Source organism: Anguilla rostrata, chromosome 11, assembly GCF_018555375.3.
Source record: "Anguilla rostrata isolate EN2019 chromosome 11, ASM1855537v3, whole genome shotgun sequence".
Lineage (NCBI taxonomy): Eukaryota > Metazoa > Chordata > Actinopteri > Anguilliformes > Anguillidae > Anguilla > Anguilla rostrata.
Genome location: NC_057943.1, coordinates 29976424 through 30002089, shown reverse-complemented (window position 1 = coordinate 30002089; position 25666 = coordinate 29976424). Strand labels below are relative to the sequence as shown.

Here is a 25666-nt window from a genome sequence, read left to right as displayed (position 1 = left end):
TGTTTGTTTTTGTGTTTTCTTGGAATTGCTTTTTACTATAGCATCTTTGAATTTCTTTTTTCTGTGAAGTACTTGTGTGAAAGGTGCTATGTAAATGAAGTTTATTATTATTATTATTATTATTAAGATCTGCTGTTGGTTAGAGCTGAGAATCACTTATAGTAAAAAATTACTATGGTGTAGATCCTGAATATAGATTTGTGATACAAGGCTAAAAAAGAAATACTTTATTCTCCTGAGACTACTACTACTGTGTGTGTGTGCGTGTGTGTGTGTGACGGGGTACCTGGGTGGCAGTGCCAGTCTAACTGTGTGTGACAGGCGTACCTGGGTGGCAGTGCAGGGAGGACTGGTGCTCGCAGTTGCTCCCGGTGTAGCCCCTGGCGCAGCTGCATTTGTAAATGCTGGTCTCTGAGTCCTGGCACACGCCTCCGTTCTGCAGCGGAGGGCAAAATATTCACTCATTAACACAGCAATACACAGGATGCACCTGCAAAGTGCATGATGGGTAATGTAGTTATCTGACAATAGTTATGTAGGTGTAATCACAAAGGAACTGAATGAAACATTTTTTCTTTCCAGGGTTCCTGGACATGCCTGTTTTGTAAGTGCATTATGGATCATCTGAGAACTGTGCAGGGGGATCATGAATGCAATACTCTGGCAAATACAATTAAAACATATGTTTGTGAGATGACTGTTTCATAAGTGCATGATGGGTAACATGGTCACCTGACATGGGTAATCTTTGCAGGAAGGGCAGTTTGAGACTCCCGTGGAGCTCCGGTCCAGATCCTTGAAAATCACCTCCTCCCCTTGGATGATCAGCTGACGAATGCATCCTAGAAGGGAGAACAGTTTATCAGCACATAAATATTATTATATATGATATTAATATACAGTATGTCAGATATAATTTTATTTATTATTATAGGAATACATACATGTATGTATAATCTATACATACTAGGATTGGGCATCCTTGGCTGGAAGATTTACCTTACGTTCACTTGACTGGGGGTTCTAACCTAAGATAAATGACTTTGCTGAACCTCTTACCAACAAAGCCAGTCTTGAGGCCAGTTGTTTTGGCGATGACGGTGTAGTTGGGGTAGCCTCCTACAAACAGCTCTTCATTCAGATCCAATCCTTGGAATTTACCCTAGGTGTGGTGACAGTGGGCAAGTCAGCAAGAGCAACTCTCAGTCACTACGACAGCTCTCCAGTTAAACGATAGAAAATGAGCGGCACGAGATGACACATCATCCTTGCAGCTTCTTAACACTTCTAAAATGGCGGATGCTTCGGTAGCGCTGTGCTAAAACATCTAGATTTGCGGGATCACCTGAGAGCTGCCATTGATGGGGGCGTCCCCGTCCACCACGATTGACCCCATCGTCAGGTTGCGATGGAGCTCCACAGTGTGGAACTCGCCCAGTTTGATGGGCGTGGGGTAGCGAATGGTGGCCATGCCCGAACCCACATCGAACCTGCAGCCAACAAGAAGATGAGCCAGCTCAGGAGCACTCTTCTTACTTCACTGGCTCGTTTTAATCAAAAGGGTTTTGTAATAACTAGACCTGGAGGATTTTAACATTAATTCTTGAACTGATCTTAATTTAAATGTGCAAACGTGAACTGACCAGTGGACCTGTATAATTCAGTGTGTGTGTGTGTGTGTGTGTGTTCCAGTTCAAGGTTTACATTAACGGTCCAGATAAGGTAGGTAAAACATGTAGGTGGTGTTAAATTAGAGGATAAAATGTGGGTATGCATGGCAGTTAATTAAAGAGTAAAAGACAGATAATTAGAAAACAAAAAATAGATATGGGTGTAAGGTAATTAGAGAAGAACAGGCTGCAACTTATTAGAGATATTAGAGGGCCACTGACTCAACATTCTCTTTAAATTTCATTTAATTTAAAATTCCTTTTTTTAAAAACTTTATTTCAATCTCAAGTAATAATTTTGGCTTATTCTAGCAGGGATACTGAAATCTGGGCCTCAGGGTCAGTAATATTGATGGTTTATTGGCCTGATTGATGATACTGATTGGCCAGATTTAACTCACCGGGTGCGTCAGGCTTAAATTAGTCCGGGTTAGAGGGGAGAAATGAAATCAGCAGTACTACTGCCCCCAAGGGCCAGATTTGAGTATCCCTGCTCTGTCGTGTGTGTTCTCTGAAAAAAAGCTATAAAAATATGGCTAAAAGGGTCACTGTCACTAGGGGGGTAGCCTGTGGCAGCCAATGCCCTACCTGAACTCAGGTCTGCCACCCACCAGGCCCAGGGAGACAAAGTCAGCGCCTGCGGTCCTCTTCTGCCCGTTATAGATGATCATCCCTGGAGGACCAATAGGAAATAGAGTAAGTGTGGTGCTGGCTCCACCCCCCAGCGAACACTCCGCTCTGACTGGTTCACGAGGGGGGGATGTGTTCCCTTGGCTCAGAAGGAAAAGCGGCATGCAGACGGATCAAAGGCCGAGCTGCTGCGATCCAAGCTGAGTTAACGGCATGCCTCCGAGGGCCGTCACCTCAAACCGCCAGTCCTTCGCACGGGCCGCATGCCCCAGGCACATGCTCTGCGGAGGATTACCCAGCATTCACTCTGCCTCTGAAGCCGGTTAGGTTTTTTACCTCATGGTCAAAAGCTAGGGAGAAAACCATGCCACTGGTCTGATTTATCTGCATCTGCGAATCTGCAACCGATTAGTTCTCCCTGCCATTAAAAACAGATGGGCCAATAAAGCAGGGCATTCTTTTTTCTGCCTTCAAAAGAAAACTCTGACCACGGGTGCTTTGACGTGGCACATTTGAGCGTGCTCCCCACCGCCAGCCTCACGCTAACTCAAGAGTGCATACTCAGAGGAGTAGGGGAAAGAATAAGGGGCCTGATTTACAAGCACTTTAGCAAGTGCAAAAGCATTTAGAACACACAAAACCAATAACATGATCAATAATTGGTCATGGTATTTGTTTTGCACCAATCAGTGGTTGTGTTATTAGTTTTTCATGTGCTAAACGGTTTTCACATGAGCTAAAGGTCTTAGCAAATCAGGGGAGACTGAAGGGACGAACACATCGGAGGCTTTGGCTGCTTCCAATATGGCACCCGTCCACAGGCCTGGCTTTTTCCCGCGATCGGTATGCGTCACTGAGCGTTAATCATGCCAGGCTTGGCCAAAAGCTCGCGCCCGACTCAGCGTTCGCAGCGAGCTCGCGCACGCTCAGGCACGCTCACACACTCACCGGCGTACAACATGACGCCTTCGCACCCAACAGGTGAGAGAGGAGCGGGGAGGTAAAGGGAAACACAGGGAAAAAATGAGGTGAGAATCATCTATCATAAAATAAAACAAAAACACGCTATATAAAACAATTTAAAGTGCCTGTACCAAAATTGCAACCGGGAGCCATTTGCACAGTACCACCCACCATGGCTTTTATAGGTACCCTTGTAGGAATTCACTATGATGCTACAGTTGCTCTCTAACAATGTCCCAGCTGAAGAACACAAAAATGGTCTGATCTTACCGTCGGCACTGTCAGGGCGGAAGTTGATCTTCATGGTGAAGGCCTTGTACGAGTTCTTGATGGTGGGCAGCGTGAGGTAGGACAAGGGGGTTTGGGTGAAATGGGGCATCACTCTCTCTGCAAGGGAAAGAGACAGGAAGTCAGGGAGCGAAGCAGCCGTGCTAGTTACGCAAGCATTATCGCCAAACAGGAAACCTGACTATGCTGTGCGCTCAATGTTGAATTTATGTATTGTTTGTTGAACTATTTATAAACATTTTTTTTTTTTCATATTTTAAGCTGAGGGGAAAACAACATTATGGGCCGAATCCAGACCTGCACAAGTTTGGGGAAAATGCATTTCCCACGTGAGTCTTGCTATGAAGCAAGTGTTCTTGGCTATAAATAGCTGTACAAAATGAGTATTGCACCTTATCGAACCTGTGTTTTGTAGTTGGTCTGATGACCATGATATGCACTCATGTACGTCACTTTGGATAAAAGCATCTGCTAAATAAATGCAATGTAATGAAAAGTTGTGCGGAAAACGTGCTAGTCAGCAGGTCTGAATTCGGCCCTGTGAGTTTCATAGACCCGAACGCTTCCGTCGTGCTGCGATGTAGCCGACGGTGGCAGCTCTCACCATGAATCTTGAGCGTGGTGAAGGCCTGCACCATGCCCTGCTTGTTGGACGCGGTGCACACGTACGTGCCGCCGTCCTCCTGCTTCACCGAGGGGATGGTCAGCACGTTGCCCTCCTGCGTGGCCGTGGGGCCCAGCTCGCCGTCCAGCTGCGGGACAAGGCCAGAGACGCCGTGCTCAGTTTCCTAGCTAAAGCTAGCGAAAGGCAACATCTGTGGTGTGTGTTTTGTCTCTGTATCTCCGCGCAGAGAGCAGTCACAGCACAGAATAGCGTGCCAGGTCATGTAGTAGAGGGCTTGATACAGTGCAGGGTACTATATAGTTTGTAGGTGAACCGAGCACTAGGTATACTTCAGTGGTCGGAAAATGCCGAGCATGCTGGACTGAATGGGCAGTTCTCGTCATATTAGGTTATGTTATGTTTTTTGTTTTTTTAAACCATTGAATTTTACTGCCTTTACAGACAGACAGTGCCATGGGCTACACACCCACATATGCTGTCAGGAGAGCTGCAATGCTACTGTAATGAATTGCGAGGTCTGCACCCCTGCATAAATCTTACCCCAGCATGCATTAAAAAGGGCAATATAATAGACATGAGAGGTGCTCACTCATGTTTCTTTCATGTAAAAGCATGTCTCCTTAAAAAGCAATACAGCGTTTTTCTTCTCAAACTTTAGGCCTCCTCGCTGCTAACGTCCAAGTCTGAAAACCCTAGAACCTTGGTTGTGACCCATAGTTACCTTAGACCATTTGATCTCTGGGGCGGGATATCCAGTGGCCAGACAGGGGAAGACAGCAGCAGACCCGAGATTCACCTCCTTCACATCTGGAGGGGCTACGATCTGAGGCAAGGCTTCAGAAAGTAATACACACAGAGCACCAATCAGAGAGGAACATTACTGTCTTAAGGATGAGACCTAAACCAAGGTCCTGACAAACTGTGATCACAAGGTTCCACGACACTTATCACACAGACACTTAGTAGGGGGTTCCCCGGTTTCCTTGCAAAATTCCCAATCTGGCTCTCTCAACTTGCCACCTAATCATCCCCAAGTTTAACTGGCTAAAAATCCTTCTCTCCGTCTCCACCTCAGCTGATGCGTGGTGAGCACCCAGGTGGGTCCTATATATTGGTGGGGGTTCAGGTGAGTTTCCCAGTGCAGCCATACCGCCCTGTATCATCCTCACTGCAGAAGCTAAAGCAGGTGTGAGCTTGGTTAGTACTTGGATGGAAGGCCTTCTTGAAAAATGAAGTTATTGAAAGAAGAGGTGGAAAAAAAGAGTTTTTGGGCCACTAGGGGGTGGTGCTCTTCCCACTGGAACCAACAGCTGGATCTGTCTGTGCTTTAATCGATTGCTTGGGTCTGGAATTGTTCTTCTAGCCTTTTTAGATGTGCTTGCTTCCTGGTAGCTTCCTGGGGTTTGGTTCCTGTTAGCTTTGGATAGGAGTGCCTGCTAAATGCCTGATGAAAATGTAAAAATAAAGGGCACTCACACTGGATGTTGAGGACCACCTCAGATTGCACGGAGCCCACGTTGTTGGTGGCGGTGCAGCGGTACTGGCCCGCGTCGGCCTCCGTCACCTGCTCGATCTTCAGCATGCCCCCCCGCACCACCACGTGGGCGGGAAGCTCGCCCCCAACCTTGCTCCATCTCACTGAGGGCTGGGGGTCCCCGATGGCCTGGCACTCAAACTCCACCGAGTTGCCAATCATCACCGTTTGCACCGAGGTGCGAACGTTGATCATGACTTTCGGCAAGGCTGAGAGAACCAGGGGGCAGTCAGAATATCAAACGTCAGCACAGCGGTTTATTCCGGCTTAATACCACTATAGCCCCAAGGTCACGTTCACCCAATAGCACAAATATATGTGACTTTAGAACAGGGCTGCCTAACCCTGTTCCTGGAGATCTACCATCCTGTAGGTTTTCATTTCAACCCTAATTTGGCATGCCTGATTCTACTAATTAGCAGCTCAACAAGATCGCCAGCTGTTGAATGAGGTCCCTTTGCCAGGGTTGGAGTGAAAACCTACAGTAGATCTCCAGGAATAGGTTTGGGCAGCCCTGTTTTAGAATGTCTGTTCCCAATTTTGTGCAATAACATAGCAAACAGAAACTGCACTTAAGCATCATTACATTTAGAGAAATCCAAGTAAACAAAAGTTTAGAACGGAAACAGTTGCAATTTGCCAGGAGCATTCGGTGGCAGAGCACCATAGCTCCTTTTATAAACAAAAACTGGACTATTCTCAACCGTAATTGTCCAATGAATTGAATTTGTTTATGACCAGAGCTTGGTGGGTGTTTTCCATTGCATTGCGGTGACTGTTTAAAGTGCGCCGTGCTCCAAGGTGACTGTGCTATGGAATTTTGAAAGGAAACACAGCTAACGTTGTGAGGGGAGAGAGTGTGGCTCTTAGCCGAGTGAGGACGCAGACCTTGTATGGTGAGCTTGGCGGTGTCCTGAGCCTGGCCGTACACCCCGGTGGCCCTGCAGATGTAGATTCCCTCGTTGCTCCTCTCCAGGTTCTCGATTCTGAGAAGAAGACAACAAAATTGTTTCCAGCCTTCTGACCCCAGTAGGATCTCACGGGCCAAACATAGCCTACTGCCTACTTCCACTTGATTGTTTGGTGGATCCTATAGTTCATTACCGACCATAGTTATTTCTGAATGCCTGCAGTGTATGTACGCTGGTGGTTGTGTCTTTTTAGTCCAGTCTCTCTGGCTCGGTCTTGCCTAACATTTCCTATTTCTGTAAAGTGTCTTCGTGACATTATCTCCGTAAAAAGCACTATGCAAATAAAACAGGATTGAACTGAATTGTCCTGGTTTCTAAGGGCTCTGTTTTCCAGTCGGCCCTACTACATGCTGAAATGCGATGGCTTTAACAAAAAAGGAATACAATCTTCCTTCCAGCTCCAAGTGTAGCTCAAATTTTTCAGCCTCATTGCTCCTGCTTGCTATTGCAGGCAGCACGCGTTGTCAGTGGTGCCAGGCCCCCGTGCGGGGTGAACGCAGAGCTGGCAGGGGGGAACCCCACCTCAGCACCCCGTCCTTGATGTGGTGGTTGACTGGCATGGGGCCGCCCTCCTTCAGCCACTCGATGGCGGTATGGACCCCGCCCGCGGCAGAGCAGGTGAACTCGACAGCACTGCCCACGGCCTTCACCTCCACCTCGGGCCACACGCGGACCGCCAGCGGCGCTGCGGACAGAGGAAGAGGAGGACAGCGTCACCGCAAGAATCTCACCCCGCTCATCTCGTGCCAAAGGAAGCCACGAAAGGCGCAGCTCCATTTTGTGTGCTTTGGAAACCACCATCATGAAATGAGTCAGATAAGAGCGCTGTGGCTTCTTTATTTTAATACGCCCGCTAAAAAGTTACTGTTAACACAGTGCTGTCACACAACACATTCTGCAGTTTTGCCACACACATACACACACACACACAAACTCATTCACATACAAAAACACACACACACAGAAAGACACAGAAACATATTCATGCACACACACACACACACACACGGCTCCCTAAGCAGACTTTCTTTCAGATTTTCTTTCAGAATTTAAATAATAAAGTAACTTTTAAGCCAAAGTTTGGGCTAACCTAAAATTGTCAGGATTATGATTATTATGAATAACTGTGTTAAAAGTGGAGAAAGACAATCCGCTGAAGCAGGTTGCGGAGGACTGGCGGGACTCACATCGCACGGCAACCTTGGCCACCGCTTCGCTGGAGCCCACTCGGTTGGACACCACGCACTTGTACGTGCCGGCGTCCGCCGCCGTGGCCAGGTTGATCTGAAGGTTGCCGTTGTCCACTTCCGCCCTGGCTGGAAGGGCGTCGCCCTCCTTGGTCCACTCGAAACGCAGCGGCGGGGTCCCGTGCGACAGGCACTGCAGCCGGATCACCTCGCCCACCCGCACCGCCAGGTCGTCGGGCAGGGTGGTGGCGTAAGGCGGGGCTGAGGCGGGGAGAGATATGGCAGTTACGCGAGGGAACGCGAGAGGTAACACTTCAGGAAATAGACCATGAGCTGCACTCAAAAATACAAGCTGTTAAATGTGAAGGTTTGTTTTCAAGCAATTCTGGGGACCTTTTTTCCATCTAATTTCGCCCTAACAGGGACACTGTGCTTCAGGAGGCAGGTTCCCAGCTAACACAAAATAATCTCACAATGTTACTGGAATGTTTTGTCAATGTTCTGACATTGACACTACATGGCTCACTGTAAGTAAAGGACCGTTTAGAGCTGGTTCCTGCAGCTGCAACCAAAAAACTTGGGATAGCTGATTTTTTTTTTTACAATACCAGCGCTAACCAAAGGTACAAAGCCTACTTCCCTTTAAATCTTAACTGAAATGGTGAACACTGAATTGAATTTCAAAGGCAGGTAAGTTCCAGTTTATACTGAACCGTCTGAAATCTCTGGATGGTTTCCAGAACGCAATTGAGCCTAGCACAGGTCCACGGGTACTCCGAGTCAGCATTAAAAAGGCATTGTTCTATATCAGTGACATTCTGTGAAAACGTATTTCTGCTCTATAATGTGAACGAATGAAACTCACTCTCCACGTCCAGCATGACGGTGACCTCGGAGGTCCCCAGGCTGTTGGTGGCGTTGCAGATGTACTGGCCAGAGTCCTGCCGCCCCACGCCGGGCAGGATCAGGCTGTTGTTAGCCACTCTGTGCCTCCAGGGAAGAGGGGAGCGGAGCTTGGACCAGGTGATGGTCGGAGTGGGGACGCCTAAACAGAGAGAGTGTACAGTAAGCCATGTACATAATGGTAGATACATGGATCTGTGAGGTTTCTCAGAAAAGACACAAACTGTAAAAGTGGATGTTAAAACAGCCCTCATAGCCTACAGTGCATATTGCTCCGGGCAACTGGTGAAACTCTAGAACACAGCTGACACATTCTTTCCCATAAGCTTTCCGTAAAATTCTAAAGCTCTGGTGTTTCACACCTGACAGACACTGACAGATGACACAGAGATGAAATAGAAGATTACAGTTCTTTCCCTGCGGGGACATCAGTAGTCCCAGTGTAATCTTTGTATTCTATCTTATTTGGGCCAGTGTATTTCAGTAAAACGTGCCCTAAGACTAATTTTTATCAGATGTAAATGGAGTACATTGTAAACATAGCTGTTCTGGCGCGTGTGTAGGTGTGCATGGGTTGTGCGTGCATGTGTGTGTAGTGTAGGTGTGTGTAGATTGTGCATGCGTGTGCACGTGCGTGTAGGTGTGCGTGGGTTGTGCGTGCGCGTGCACGCGGGTGCAGGCGGAGGGACCGGCGGTTACCGTGGGCCTGGCAGCGCAGGGTGGCGGTCTTGCCCTCCTCCACCACCAGCAGGGGCTCAGCTACGGAGGCGCGGGGGGCGGTGGCCACCTGCTCCCCCCCTTCCACCCTCACCTCCACCTGCACCTCGGTGGTGCCCTCGCTGTTCTGCACCGTGCAGCTGTATGTCCCGCTGTCCTCTGGCCGCGCAGCCAGGACCTGGGGCAGGAGGGATTACAAATGGCGGAGGAAAGTTTACAACTGTGTCTAAGCTTCGGTTATCTTGTGGCTGTTTTTAGATCTTCATATCCTCGTGTATTGTGGAGGGCACTGGGAGTTCTTTATTTCCTTAATGTGCTTTACATCACATTTATCAAGCTATTCAACTGACTTAGCTGTGCACTGGTCCTTTATCTAATGGTGTCAGTCAACTTGTGATTGAAATGCATTGCTGACATGGTCACATGACTTCCTCTTGGCATTAAACTTGTTACAGTGTGACAGGACCATAACAAATCAATTCTGCCAATGCTGCCCAACTGCAGAGGAACGAGCTCCCCGCTACAGTCAGGGCAACCGAGTCACTGAATCCTCTATCGCAGACTGAGAACACACCTGTTTACACTGAATCTTAGCTCAGCTAACCCAGAACCCCCAGCTCCGAGCACTTAATACGAGTTTCCTAGACCTACTTATGCTACAGGTAACCGTAACTGTCATACCCATTTCCCACTTAAAGCACTATATCCTCAATCTCCCTGTTGTGGCCACTATGTCAATGTTATATAGGTTCATGTACTGCTAATGCACCTTTGGCTGTGAAACTGATATGACTTAAATGGCATCATCTCTCTGCCCATTCACTAAGCCCTTTGTACACATTGTTTTAAGTGGCTCTGTATAGGAGGGTCTGCTAAATGCCTAAATGTAGCTGCACTATGCGCACTGGAACGTGTGGACATGGACAGCTGACTGACCTGCAAGACAGCGTTGGAGTCCATGGGCACGGGGCTCGTCAGTACTGTTCTCCGGCCGCTGTCCACCCGGTGCCAGTTGACGACCGGGCGCGGCTCTCCTGACCCCTGGCACTCCAGGTTGATGGGCTCACCCACCCTCACCCGCACCACGCCCTGAGGGGTCACCACTGCTTTTGGGGATTCTGGGATCGGGAGAAAAAGAAATTCAATTGCCCCCAATATTTTTTCAACTCAGTAAATTGAAGATTTTCTGGTATTTATGATATATCCCATTATTGTGGTGAAAAGCTTAGTGAAAAGTCAATGAAATACTGTGCAGGCATTCAGGTAAAAACCAGGCCACATTTGGTTGAATATTGGAAATTTTATAGCCGACTTGGAAATAGCCAGAATATATCCAGGTAAAACCTGTGCTAAATTAGGGTTAACCTACTCGGCCTATGTCAAAACATCTCTCAACCTAGACTTCAACCCCTCTATAAGTACAGATTCCAGCTTTTGCTTACTGGGATACCAGAGCTTTCAATGTAACCAGTAACCAGTTTCTGCCCAACACTAACAATGAAGTACTTATGATGTTTTACCCTTTACTATTTTTACCCTTTACTAGCTTTACTATTTAACTAAGTAACCAAATAACTTGCCACTGAACCTCTAAAACATACAGTACATAAGCTCCTCTTCTTACTTTCCTTGCTGGAAAAATCATGTCCTACAAAACCCAAATGTAACCACTTCAAATCAAAGTCTGAGCAATCCAGCCCAGTTTGAGCTCTGGATAAGAGTGACTCTGGCCCTACCTCTCACTCTTAGAGAGATGATGCTCTGCGTTATCCCAAACACGTTGCTGGCCACACAGCGGTAGGTTCCCTGGTTGCTGGATTGAGCATTGGTGGCGGTCATCTCAGTGCCATCCCGACTGACCTTCACGTTGTCTAGGGTACAAAATTGAAGGAGAGAAAACCGTTGAAATAAATCTACGGGAGCCACAGGTCAGCTCAGCACGGTGCTCATCTAGAGTTTCAAAATAACCCCTTACTTCTCTGTTTGGCATGAATGTTTGCTAGTGTAAGTTAATCGGAAATTCGTAGTATGCCATTAAAAAAAAGTAGCCAAGGGGAAGACATCAAGAAAACATGTAAGTGTACAGTCACTTGAAAATTAATTTTCAGTAAATACGTGTTCCTAACATTTAAAAAAAGGTCTGAGGGTAACCCACAGTGACACCTGCTCTCCTTTTCCTTGTCGCAACCACCTCAATTAAATCTACATCAGGGAACAAAACAGATCCTTCAATGTGAAATTGTTCAGCAGAAACTAATATTCTCCTTGCTGGACAGACGTCTGGTGAGCTGTGTGCATAAGGAACTGTGCTAGCTGGACGTCACCTGGCAGGGGCTGGTTGTTGGGGAGCTTCCACTCCAGGCGAACGGGCTGGGCGCCGGCGTGGACACGGCAGCGGAAGCTGGCGGACTCTCCCAGGCGCACTGTGGCACTGTGGGGGTCGATGGAGATGATTGGCGTCGGCTGACCTGCTCCGGGGGATAAAAATACGCCCCCCAGTGGTTAGACTCTGCGTCCTACTGTGAGTTGTAACACACATCTGCAGTCGGCCTGACACCATGGGCCCTAGTTCCCACTGCCACTGTTCAAAACTGTTCTGGCTGCTTATACTGTACTCCTAATATCTATGTACCCTGTGTTCAATCCAAAGGGCTGAATTAAGGGTGCAATTCATTTCTATGCCAAATCGATGTTACTGCTTGGATTTGCTCTCATGAATGCCGTACATGTTCAGAGAGTAACTGACACAGAGGCGCTGACTGTTTCTCTCTAATTAGCTTGTACACCTGTGGTGACAGTGAGTAAGGTACGCAAGACTAGCATTAGCGCATGACACAAATTCAATGATGAACGCAATATACTAAAATGCTTTAATCTTTCAGTCTCATCCTAACTAAAGACTATTGAGTACAGACCTTCGCTCAGCGTAATTATTTCATTTTTTAGATCTACACTCCTCTCTCAGATAGTCAGGAGTCACTAACTGTCTGGGTTTTACAAAATACTAAACAATGAAAGCCTGCAAGTTGCAGGATTGACCCTAACCCTGACGTATGTACACAGCTACATATGCATTATAATCGCACAAGTTACATATATTTATGTTTTCTGATTTATTTAAGCTCAAGCTATGTGAGACTAAATCGATAAAGAATATTTAAAGGCAAAAACAAGTTTTTGTCACACAAGAGATGGCCTTTGGAGTACATGTATTTGAGGACCACTGCCATTACTGGCAACAGTGCTGGCTATTAAAAGCCAAAGAAGCAGATGATGGGTCAAACACACTTTAAATACCCTTAGCATGGATCACTGGTTGACTCACTGGGCTTATTTCCAACGGGTCATGGGTTTGACTCCCGAGGGACGCCCGATGCGCCTGACCTCCCCTCAGGGCGAATAAGTGGGGCACGTGTGAAAGGCGAGTCCCCATAAGTCAAGAGGCGAAAAGCTGCGGTGTAAAAATAAAAGGGTGCCCGATGACAGAGACGGATCATGTGGAAGGGGGGGTAGCGGGGGCGCCACTGCCGAAAGAACACACAGGCCTGCACTTACGGGAGGAACTGGCAGTCACCGAGACGGTCACAGACCCCTGCCGCACTGGGGGTCCGTCCTCCACCCTGCAGATGTACTCTCCAGAGTCATCCTGAGACGCCTGCAGGATCCGGAGCTGGGTCCCCAAAACCTGATACAGTGTGAAATAACACACACACACACACACACACACACATACAGACACACAGAAAGACACACACACACAGAAAACCACACACAAAGAAAGACACAGACACATATTCATGCACACACACACACACACACACACAAACACGCAAATACATGTATACAGACACACACAATTTTGCCAGAGGTACTGTAAGATCTACTTTAAACAATCAGGTATGCAATGAGATATATTGTACTTTTCCCTCAGAAAAGGTTGTTTCCTAAAAGGCTGTCAAATGTAGCACAACCCTGTAGGTCCTGAAGTTGCTCTACAGGGCAATAATTCAGTGGAACAACAAATGCATCCACCAGTCATTCAGAATGGGAACAGGAACTGGTTTATTTTCCCGGCTGTGCATGACGTGTAGTATCCCATTCCCTAAAACACATATAGGCACATTCTGAGCAGGGCTCTGAGGTATAAATCAAGTTTATGTCACAGCTATCTGCAGTTAGGCCTAACCTGGCAACTTGGGCTTGGATGCAGCTATCACCCAACCCACCCAGTTAGAAGGAAGATGTGCAGGTATGTGTGTGCTTGGGAGAGTGTGCAGGCGTACCTGGTGATTGGAGGAAAGGTGTCCGCCCACCCGTATCCAGGTGACAGAGATTGGAGGGCTTCCTGGGACGACACAGTTAAGATCCAGCGGCTGTCCTTCCTGAACAGTGGCGCTGGACGGATGGATGGGTCCCGCTAGACATGGGGAAGGACACAAGTCCATAAATGCATTTCCATATCAAAGATGGGCAGTATAGCAAATGCCTGCATTTGAAATACATGTATATACTTGAAACATATTTATTTCATATGTAAAACAGATTGCTTTTGTACAGTTCATACCACTGTGCAACAGAAATGCAAACAACAACACCCCCATTTTGATTGCAGTTTATGTACACAATCATTTGGGAGCCATTTTGCACTTTGTTACTTGATATATTTTAGTGTATCTTATCCACCCCCCAGGTCCTGGCACTTACAGGAGCTGGGAGTCACGGAGACGGTCACAGACCCCTGCCGCACTCTGGGTTCACCCTCCACCCTGCAGATGTACTCCCCAGAGTCATCCGGAGATGCCTGCAGGATCCGGAGCTGGGTCCCCACAACCTGGTACAATGTGAAACACACACACAAATACACATACACGCACACATGAGCACTTGCACATACAGAAACAAAGAAAATACCCATACACATGCATAAACATATGTGCAGAAAATACACACACACATTCATTAGTGCACACACATATGCACAGAAAGATACAGACAAATATACATGCACACACACACATATGCACAAACACACAAATGTCAACACGCACATACAGTACCAAAAACAGACACATAAACATTGCCAAAACATATGAACCAAACACATACACACACGCACGTAAATTTGTCAGAAGTATTGTAAAATCTGCTCCCCTAAAAAAACATTGATGTAACATAAAGAGATATGATATTTAATTTTTCTCCATTAAAAAGCTTGTTTCATAAAAAGGCTGTGTAAGGCAACTCAAACCTACAGGACCTGAAGTTACTCTACAGGACCATAATTCAGTGGAACAACAAATGCATACACCAGTCATTCAGCATTGGAATAGAACTGGTTTATGTTCCAGGCTACACATAACATGTGAAGTATCCCATTCCCTAAAACACATATAGGCACATTCTGAGCAGGGCTCTGAGGTATAAATCAAGTTTATGCCACAGCTATCTGCAGTTAGGCCTAACCTGGCAACTTGGGCTTGGATGCAGCTATCACCCAACCCACTCAGTTAGAAGGAGGATGTGCAGGTGTGTGTGTGTGAATGGGAGTGTGTGCAGACGCACCTGGTGATTGGAGGGAAGGTGTCCGCCCACTCGTATCCAGGTGACAGAGAGTGGAGGGCTTCCTGGGACTACACAGCTAAGGTCCAGCGACTGTCCTTCCTGAACAGTGGCGCTGGACGGCCGGATGCTGCCTGTAGAGATGGGTCCCGCTAGATGTGGAGAAGGACACAAGTCCATCAATGCATTTCCATGTCAAAGATGGGCAGTATAGCAAATGCCTGCATTTGAAATACATGTTTACATTCAAAATATGTATTTATTTCATATTTAAAACAGATTGCTTTTATATGATTCATACTGCTGCGCAACTGAAAAGCAAACACCCCCCCCGCCCTATTTTGATTGCAGTTTATACTGTACACACATTCATTTGGGAGCCATTTTGCACTTTGTTACTTGATATATTTTAGTGTATCTTATCCACCCTCCCCAGGTCTCTGGCACTTACAGGAGCTGGGAGTCACGGAGACGGTCACAGACCCCTGCCGCACTCTGGGTTCACCCTCCACCCTGCAGATGTACTCTCCAGAGTCATCCGGAGACGCCCGCAGGATCCGGAGCTGGGTCCCCACAACCTGGTACAATGTGAAACACACACACACAAGTTTGACAAAAGTACTCTAAGATCTACACCCCTAAAAAGACACCAATGTAACACATTGTAACACAATGTACTGGAGTGGCCAGCCTGCCAAAGTTCAGGAACAACACATCCAGGAAGTCATGAAAGATCCCAGAAGAACATCCAAAAAACTGCAGGCCTCTCTAGCCTCTGCTAAGGTCAGTGTTCATGACTTCACAGTGAGAAAGAAACTGAAAAAAATGGGATACATAGAAGAACAGCAAGGTGGAAATCACTGCTAACCAAGAAAAACATCAATGCTCATCTCACATGTCCAAAAAGCACTTGGATGATCACCAACCTTTTGGGAAAATGTCCTATGGACAAATGAGTCAAACATCTCACTTTTTGGATGGCAAGGGTCCCATTATGTCTGCTGTATAGCAAATACAGCATTTCATAGTAAGAAGATCATACCAACAGTCAAACATGGTGGTGGTATTATGATAAAGTGGGGATGCATTGTTGCCTCAGGACCTGAATAACTTGCCATTATTGAAGGAACCATGAATACTGCTCTGTACCATTAGTCCGTGAGCTGAAGCTGAAGTGTAATTAGGTTATGCAGCAAGACAATGATCCAAAACACAAAAGCAAGTCCATATCCGAATGGCTAAAAGAAACAAAATTAATGTTTTGCAGTGGCCTTGTGAAATTCCAGACTTGAACCCAATAGAGATGTTGTGGTAGGACCTGAAACGAGCAGTTCATGCTCAAAAACCTACCATTTGTCAAAATTAAAGCATTTCTGCAAAGAAAAGTGGGCTAAATTCCTCCTAAGCGATGTGAAAGACTGATATCAAATTATAGGAAGTATTCGGTTGCTGCAATTTTTTCTAAGGATGTTGCACCCAGTTCTTAAGTTTAAGGGGCCAATTACATTTTCACATGGGTGATATGGCTGTTTTATAACTTTTATCATTAAATAAATTAAATAATTAATTTTAAAAATGTGTCTTGTGTTTACTTGTGTTCCCTTTGTCTGATATTACATTTTGAATAAAGATCTTAAACCATTCAGCATGATGAATATGCAACAATAGAGGAAATCGGGAAGAGGGCAAATACTTTTTCACTGCACTGTATTTCATTTCTCCCATACAAAAAGCTTGTTTCCTACCTCTGAGGTATAAATCAACTTTACTGCCACATCTATCGGCAGTTATGCCTAACCTGGCAAGCTGGGCTTGGATGCAGCTATCACCCAACCCACCCAGTTAGAAGAAAGATGTGCAGGTATGTGTGTGCTTGGGAGTGTGTGCAGGCGTACCTGGTGATTGGAGGGAAGGTGTCCGCCCACTCGTATCCAGGTGACAGAGAGTGGAGGGCTTCCTGGGACAACACAGTTAAGGTCCAGCGACTGTCCTTCCTGAACAGTGGCGACGGACGGATGGATGCTGCCTGTAGAGATGGGTCCCGCTAGATATGGAGAAGGACACAAGTCCATAAATGGATATCCATATCAAAGATGGGCAGTATAGCAAACGCCTGCACTTTAAATACATGTATATATTTGAAACATATTTTTTTCATATGTAAAACAGATTGCTTTTGTATAGTTCATACCACTGTGCAACAGAAATGCAAACAACACCCCCATTTTGATTGCAGTTTATGTACACGTTCAGTTGGGAGCCATTTTTCACTTTGTTACTTGATAGATTTTAGTGTATCTTATCCATCCCTCCTAGGGCACTGGCACTTACAGGAGCTGGGAGTCACGGAGACGGTCACAGACCCCTGCCGCACTCTGGGTTCACCCTCCACCCTGCAGATGTACTCTCCAGAGTCATCCGGAGACGCCCGCAGGATCCGGAGCTGGGTCCCCACAACCTGGTACAATGTGAAACACACACACACAAGTATGACAAAAGTACTCTAAGATCTACTCCCCTAAAAATACACCGATGTAACAGAATGAGATATGATACAGTGCTGTGAAAAAGTGTTGGAGTGGCCAGCCTTCCAAAATGTAGCAACAACTCATCCAGGAAGTCATAAACGATCCCAGAAGAAAATCCAAAGAATTGCAGGCATCTGTAGCCTCATCTAAGGTCAGTGTTCATGACTTGACAGTAAGAAAGGAACTGGGCAAAAATGAGATTCATGGGAGAATAGCAAGGCAGAAACCACTGCTAACTAAGAGAAACATCACTGCTCATCTCACATGTCCAAAAAGCACCTGGATGATCCCCAAGCCTTTTGGGAAAATGTTCTATGGACAAATGAGTCAAACATGGAATTTTTTGGATGGCAAGGGTCTCATTATGTCTGCTGTATAGCAAATACAGCATTTCATAGTAAAAAGATCATACCAACAGTCAAACACGGTGGTGGTATTATAATAAAGTGGGGATGCTTTGCTGTCTTGGGACCTGAATGACTTGCTATTATAGAAGGAACCATGAATACTGCTCTGTACCATTAGTCTGTGAGCTGAAGCTGAAGTGTAATTAGGTTATGCAGCAAGACAATGATCCAAAACACAAAAGCAAGTCCATATCCGAATGGCTAAAAGAAACAAAATTAATGTTTTGCAGTGGCCTTGTGAAATTCCAGACTTGAACCCAATAGAGATGTTGTGGTAGGACCTGAAACGAGCAGTTCATGCTCGAAAACCTACCATTTGTCGAAATTAAAGCAGTTCTGCAAAGAAAAGTGGGCTAAATTCCTCCAAAGCGATGTGAAAGACTGATGTCAAATTATAGGAAGTGTTTGGTTGCTGCAATTTTTTCTAAGGATGTTGCACCCAGTTCTTAAGTTTAAGGGGCCAATTACATTTTCACATGGGTGATATGGTTGTTTTATAACTTTTATCATTAAATAAATTAAATAATTAATTTAAAAAATGTGTCTTGTGTTTACTTGTGTTCCCTTTGTCTGATATTACATTTTGAATAAAGATCTTAAACCATTCAGCATGATGAATATGCAACAATAGAGGAAATCGGGAAGAGGGCAAATACTTTTTCACGGCACTGTATTTCATTTCTCCCATACAAAAAGCTTGTTTCCTACCTCTGAGGTATAAATCAACTTTACTGCCACATCTATCAGCCGTTATGCCTAACCTGGCATGCTGGGCTTGGATGCAGCTATCACCCAACCCACCCAGTTAGAAGGAGGATGTGCAGGTATGTGTGTGCTTGGGAGTGTGTGCAGACGCACCTGGTGATTGGAGGGAAGGTGTCCGCCCACTCGTATCCAGGTGACAGAGAGTGGAGGGCTTCCTGGGACGACACAGCTAAGGTCCAGCGACTGTCCTTCCTGAACAGTGGCGCTGGACGGCCGGATGCTGACTGTAGAGATGGGTCCCGCTAGATGTGGAGAAGGACACAAGTCCATAAATGCATACCCATATCAAAGATTAGTAGTATAGCAAATGCCTGCATTTGAAATACATGAATATACTTTAAATATGCATTCATTTCATATTTAAAACAGATTGCTTTTGCATGGTTCATACTGCTGCGCAACTGAAAAGCAAACTACATCCCCCCAACCGCCCATTTTGATTGCAGTTTATGTACACATTCATTTGGGAGCCATTTTGCACTTTGTTACTTGATAGATTTTAGTGTATCTTATCCATCCCTCCTAGGGCACTGGCACTTACAGGAGCTGGGAGTCACAGAGACAGTCACAGACCCCTGCCGCACTCTGGGTTCACCCTCCACCCTGCAGATGTACTCTCCAGAGTCATCCGGAGACGCCTGCAGGATCCGGAGCTGGGTCCCCACAACCTGGTACAATGTGAAACACACACACACACAAGTTTGACAAAAGAACTCTAAGATCTACTCCCCTAAAAATACACCGATGTAACAGAATGAGATATGATACAGTGCTGTGAAAAAGTGTTGGAGTGGCCAGCCTGCCAAAATGTAGCAACAACTCATCCAGGAAGTCATGAAAGATCCCAGAAGAACATCCAAAAAACTGCAGGCCTCTATAGCCTCATCTAAGGTCAGTGTTCATGACTTGACAGTAAGAAAGGAACTGGGCAAAAATGAGATTCATGGGAGAATAGCAAGGCAGAAACCACTGCTAACTAAGAGCAACATCACTGCTCATCTCACATGTCCAAAAAGCACCTAGATGATCCCCAAGCCTTTTGGGAAAATGTTCTATGGACAAATGAGTCAAACATGGAACTTTTTGGATGGCAAGGGTCTCATTATGTCTGCTGTATAGCAAATACAGCATTTCATAGTAAGAATATCATATCAACAGTCAAACATGGTGGTGGTAGGGTGATGGTGTGGGGATGCTTTGCTGCCTTGGGACCTGAATGACTTGCTATTATAGAAGGAACCATGAATACGGCTCTGTACCATTAGTCTGTGAGCTGAAGCTGAAGTGTAATTAGGTTATGCAGCAAGACAATGATCCAAAACACAAAAGCAAGTCCATATCCGAATGGCTAAAAGAAACAAAATTAATGTTTTGCAGTGGCCTTGTGAAATTCCAGACTTGAACCCAATAGAGATGTTGTGGTAGGACCTGAAACGAGCAGTTCATGCTCAAAAACCTACCATTTGTCGAAATTAAAGCAGTTCTGCAAAGAAAAGTGGGCTAAATTCCTCCAAAGCGATGTGAAAGACTGATGTCAAATTATAGGAAGTGTTTGGTTGCTGCAATTTTTTCTAAGGATGTTGCACCCAGTTCTTAAGTTTAAGGGGCCAATTACATTTTCACATGGGTGATATGGTTGTTTTATAACTTTTATCATTAAATAAATTAAATAATTAATTTAAAAAATGTGTCTTGTGTTTACTTGTGTTCCCTTTGTCTGATATTACATTTTGAATAAAGATCTTAAACCATTCAGCATGATGAATATGCAACAATAGAGGAAATCGGGAAGAGGGCAAATACTTTTTCACGGCACTGTATTTCATTTCTCCCATACAAAAAGCTTGTTTCCTACCTCTGAGGTATAAATCAACTTTACTGCCACATCTATCGGCAGTTATGCCTAACCTGGCAAGCTGGGCTTGGATGCAGCTATCACCCAACCCACCCAGTTAGAAGGAGGATGTGCAGGTGTGTGTGTGCTTGGGAGTGTGTGCAGACGCACCTGGTGATTGTAGGGAAGGTGTCCGCCCACCCGTATCCAGGTGACAGAGAGTGGAGGGCTTCCTGGGACAACACAGTTAAGGTCCAGCGACTGTCCTTCCTGAACAGTGGCGACGGATGGATGGATGCTGCCTGTAGAGATGGGTCCCGCTAGATATGGAGAAGGACACAAGTCCATAAATGCATTTCCATATCAAAGATTAGTAGTATAGCAAATGCCTGCATTTGAAAACATAATATATTTAAATATGCATTCATTTCATACTTAAAACAGATTGCTTTTGCATGGTTCATACTGCTGCGCAACTGAAAAGCAAACTACATCCCCCCAACCCCCCATTTTGATTGCAGTTTATGTACACATTCATTTGGGAGCCATTTTGCACTTTGTTACTTGATAGATTTTAGTGTATCTTATCCATCCCTCCTAGGGCACTGGCACTTACAGGAGCTGGGAGTCACGGAGACGGTCACAGACCCCTGCCGCACTCTGGGTTCACCCTCCACCCTGCAGATGTACTCTCCAGAGTCATCCGGAGACGCCTGCAGGATCCGGAGCTGGGTCCCCACAACCTGGTTCAATGTGAAACACACACACACAAGTTTGACAAAAGTACTCTAAGATCTACTCCCCTAAAAATACACCGATGTAACAGAATGAGATATGATACAGTGCTGTGAAAAAGTGTTGGAGTGGCCAGCCTGCCAAAATGTAGCAACAACTCATCCAGGAAGTCATGAAAGATCCCAGAAGAACATCCAAAAAACTGCAGGCCTCTATAGCCTCATCTAAGGTCAGTGTTCATGACTTGACAGTAAGAAAGGAACTGGGCAAAAATGAGATTCATGGGAGAATAGCAAGGCAGAAACCACTGCTAACTAAGAGAAACATCACTGCTCATCTCACATGTCCAAAAAGCACCTAGATGATCCCCAAGCCTTTTGGGAAAATGTTCTATGGACAAATGAGTCAAACATGGAACTTTTTGGATGGCAAGGGTCTCATTATGTCTGCTGTATAGCAAATACAGCATTTCATAGTAAGAAGATCATACCAACAGTCAAACATGGTGGTGGTAGGGTGATGGTGTGGGGATGCTTTGCTGCCTTGGGACCTGGTGACTTGCTATTATAGAAGGAACATGAATACTGGTCTGTACATTTGTTTGTGAGCTGAAGTTGAATGTAATTAGGTTATGCAGCAAGACAAAGAATCCAAAACACAAAGAATCCATATCGAATGGCTGAAAAGAAACGAAATTAATGTTTTGGCAGTGGCCTTGTGAAATTCCAGACTTGAATCCAATAGAGATGTTGTGGAGGACCTGAAACGAGCAGTTCATGCTCAAAAACCTACCATTTGTCGAATTAAAGCATTCTGCAAAGAAGAGTGGGATAAATTCCTCCAAAGCGATGTGAAAGACTGATTCAAATTATAGGAAGTGTTTTTCTGCAGTTTTTTCTAAGGTGTTGCAACCAGTTAAGTTAAGTAGGGCCAATTACATTTTTCACGGTGATATGGGTGTTTGATAACTTTTTCATTAAATAAATAAATAATTCATTAAAAAAATATGTCTTGTGTTTACTTTGTTCCCATTGTCTGATATTAATTTTGATAAAGATCTGAATCCATTCAGCATGAGAATATGCAACAATAGAGGAAATCGGGAAGAGGGCGAATACTTTTTCACGGCACTGTATTTCATTTCTCCCATACAAAAAGCTTGTTTCCTACCTCTGAGGTATAAATCAACTTTACTGCCACATCTATCGGCAGTTATGCCTAACCTGGCAAGCTGGGCTTGGATGCAGCTATCACCCAACCCACCCAGTTAGAAGGAAGATGTGCAGGTATGTGTGTGCTTGGGAGTGTGTGCAGACACACCTGGTGATTGGAGGGAAGGTGTCCGCCCACTCGTATCCAGGTGACAGAGATCGGAGGGCTTCCTGGGACAACACAGTTAAGGTCCAGCGACTGTCCTTCCTGAACAGTGGAGATGGGTCCCGCTAGATATGGAGAAGGACACAAGTCCATAAATGCATTTCCATATCAAAGATGGAAGTATAACAAATGCATGATATGAATAAATATATATTTAAATATATATTTATTTCATACTTAAAACGATGCTTTTGAATAGTTCATACTGCTGGCAACTGAAAAGCAAACTACACCCAACCGACCCCCTAATTGATTAAGTTTATATACACATTCATTTGGGAGCCATTTTGCACTTTGTTACTTGATAGATTTTAGTGTATCTTATCCATCCCTCCAGGGCACTGGCACTTACAGGAGCTGGGAGTCACGGAGACGGTCACAGACCCCTGCCGCACTCTGGGTTCACCCTCCACCCTGCAGATGTACTCTCCAGAGTCATCCGGAGACGCCTGCAGGATCCGGAGCTGGGTCCCCACAACCTGGTTCAATGTGAAACACACACACACAAGTTTGACAAAAGTACCTAAGATCTACTCCCCTAAAAATACACCGATGTAACAGAATGAGATATGATACAGTGCTGTGAAAAAGTGTTGGAGTGGCCAGCCTGCCAAAATGTAGCAACAACTCATCCAGGAAGTCATGAAAGATCCCAGAAGAACATTCAAAAAACTGCAGGCCTCTATAGCCTCATCTAAGGTCAGTGTTCATGACTTGACAGTAAGAAAGGAACTGGGCAAAAATGAGATTCATGGGAGAATAGCAAGGCAGAAACCACTGCTAACTAAGAGAAACATCACTGCTCATCTGACATGTCCAAAAAGCACCTAGATGATCCCCAAGCCTTTTGGGAAAATGTTCTATGGACAAATGAGTCAAACATGGAACTTTTTGGATGGCAAGGGTCTCATTATGTCTGCTGTATAGCAAATACAGCATTTCATAGTAAGAAGATCATACCAACAGTCAAACATGGTGGTGGTAGGGTGATGGTGTGGGGATGCTCTGCTGCCTTGGGACCTGGGTGACTTGCTATTATAGAAGGAACTATGAATTCTGGTCTGTACTATTTGTTTGTGAGCTGAAGTTGAATTGTAATTAGGTTTTGCAGCAAGACAAAGAATCCAAAACACAAAATCATCTGAATGGCTGAAAAGAAATGAAATTAATGTTTTGGAGTGGCCTTGTGAAATTCCTGACTTGAATCCAATAGAGATGTTGTGGAAGCACCTGAAACGAGAAGTTCAAGCTCGAAAACCTACCATTTTGTCTGAATTAAAGCAATTCTGCAAAGAAGAGTGGGATACAATTCCTCCACAACGATGTGAAAGACTGATATCAAATTATAGGAAGTGTTTTTTGCAGTTATTTCTTCTAAAGGTGTTGCAACCAGTAATTACGTTTTAGTGGCCAATTAATTTTTCACGAGTGATATGGGTGTTTGATAACTTTTTCCATTAAATAAATAAAATAATTCATTAAAAAAATATGTCTTGTGTTTACTCATGTTCCCATAGTCTAATATTATATTTTGTATAAAGACCTGAATCCATTCAGCATGACAAATATGCAACAATAGAGGAAATCGGGAAGAGGGCGAATACTTTTTCACTGCACTGTATTTCATTTCTCCCATACAAAAAGCTTGTTTCCTACCTCTGAGGTATAAATCAACTTTACTGCCACATCTATCGGCAGTTATGCCTAACCTGGCAAGCTGGGCTTGGATGCAGCTATCACCCAACCCACCCAGTTAGAAGGAGGATGTGCAGGTATGTGCGTGCTTGGGAGTGTGTGCAGACACACCTGGTGATTGGAGGGAAGGTGTCCGCCCACTCGTATCCAGGTGACAGAGATCGGAGGGCTTCCTGGGACAACACAGTTAAGGTCCAGCGACTGTCCTTCCTGAACAGTGGAGATGGGTCCCGCTAGATATGGAGAAGGACACAAGTCCATAAATGCATTTCCATATCAAAGATGGGAAGTATAACAAATGCATGAATATGAATAAATATATATATTTTAAATATATATTTATTTCATATTTAAAACATAGCTTTTGAATAGTTCATACTGCTGAGCAACTGAAAAGCAAACTACACCCAACCGACCCCCTATATTGATTAAAGTTTATATACACATTCATTTGGGAGCCATTTTGCACTTTGTTACTTGATAGATTTTAGTGTATCTTATCCATCCCTCCCAGGGCACTGGCACTTACAGGAGCTGGGAGTCACGGAGACGGTCACAGACCCCTGCCGCACTCTGGGTTCACCCTCCACCCTGCAGATGTACTCTCCAGAGTCATCCGGAGACGCCCGCAGGATCCGGAGCTGGGTCCCCACAACCTGGTACAATGTGAAACACACACACACAAGTTTGACAAAAGTACACTAAGATCTACTCCCCTAAAAAGACACCAATGTAAAACAAGGAGATATGACCGTGCTGTGAAAAAGTATTGGAGTGGCCAGCCTGCCAAAATTTAGCAACAACTCATCAAGGAAGTCATAAAAGATCCCAGAAGAACATCCAAAAAACTGCAGGCCTCTCTAGCCTCTGCTAAGGTCAGTGTTCATGACTTGACAGTAAGAAAGGAACTGTCTTGTGTTTACTCATGTTCCCATAGTCAAATATTATATTTTGTATAAAGATCTGAAACCATTCAGCATGACAAATATGCAATAATAAAGAAAATGTGCAGACGTACTTGGTGATTGGAGGAAAGGTGTCTGCCCACCCGTATCCAGGTGACAGAGAGTGGAGGGCTTCCTGGGACAACACAGCTAAGGTCCAGCGACTGTCCTTCCTGAACAGTGGCGCTGGACGGCCGGTTGCTGCCTGTAGAGATGGGTCCCGCTAGATATGGAGAAGGACACAAGTCCATAAATGCATTTCCATATCAAAGATGGGCAGTATAGCAGATGCATGAATATGAAATACATGTATATATTTCAAACATTTATTTAT

General features: G+C 45.2%; 1 protein-coding gene across 1 annotated transcript in view; it reads right to left on the bottom strand.

The window, feature by feature from the left end:
* Positions 1-25666, bottom strand: part of LOC135234568 (basement membrane-specific heparan sulfate proteoglycan core protein-like) — a 145333-nt gene that overhangs the window by 14421 nt on the left and 105246 nt on the right. The window contains exons 59-92 of the mRNA XM_064299284.1: positions 25407-25555; positions 24918-25044; positions 24500-24621; positions 23046-23172; positions 22637-22758; positions 21198-21324; positions 20753-20901; positions 19289-19415; positions 18841-18989; positions 17379-17505; positions 16943-17091; positions 15499-15625; positions 15051-15199; positions 14193-14319; positions 13772-13905; positions 13044-13173; positions 11813-11956; positions 11225-11359; positions 10425-10606; positions 9471-9666; positions 8734-8913; positions 7869-8129; positions 7204-7366; positions 6599-6696; positions 5653-5919; positions 4898-5010; positions 4156-4303; positions 3534-3650; positions 3249-3266; positions 2259-2343; positions 1346-1490; positions 1060-1162; positions 733-842; positions 328-436 (exon numbers count right to left, since the gene is read on the bottom strand). Coding sequence (XP_064155354.1) covers positions 328-436; positions 733-842; positions 1060-1162; positions 1346-1490; positions 2259-2343; positions 3249-3266; positions 3534-3650; positions 4156-4303; positions 4898-5010; positions 5653-5919; positions 6599-6696; positions 7204-7366; positions 7869-8129; positions 8734-8913; positions 9471-9666; positions 10425-10606; positions 11225-11359; positions 11813-11956; positions 13044-13173; positions 13772-13905; positions 14193-14319; positions 15051-15199; positions 15499-15625; positions 16943-17091; positions 17379-17505; positions 18841-18989; positions 19289-19415; positions 20753-20901; positions 21198-21324; positions 22637-22758; positions 23046-23172; positions 24500-24621; positions 24918-25044; positions 25407-25555 — 4716 coding nt within the window. The remainder of the gene's footprint in view (positions 1-327; positions 437-732; positions 843-1059; positions 1163-1345; positions 1491-2258; positions 2344-3248; positions 3267-3533; positions 3651-4155; positions 4304-4897; positions 5011-5652; positions 5920-6598; positions 6697-7203; positions 7367-7868; positions 8130-8733; positions 8914-9470; positions 9667-10424; positions 10607-11224; positions 11360-11812; positions 11957-13043; positions 13174-13771; positions 13906-14192; positions 14320-15050; positions 15200-15498; positions 15626-16942; positions 17092-17378; positions 17506-18840; positions 18990-19288; positions 19416-20752; positions 20902-21197; positions 21325-22636; positions 22759-23045; positions 23173-24499; positions 24622-24917; positions 25045-25406; positions 25556-25666) is intronic.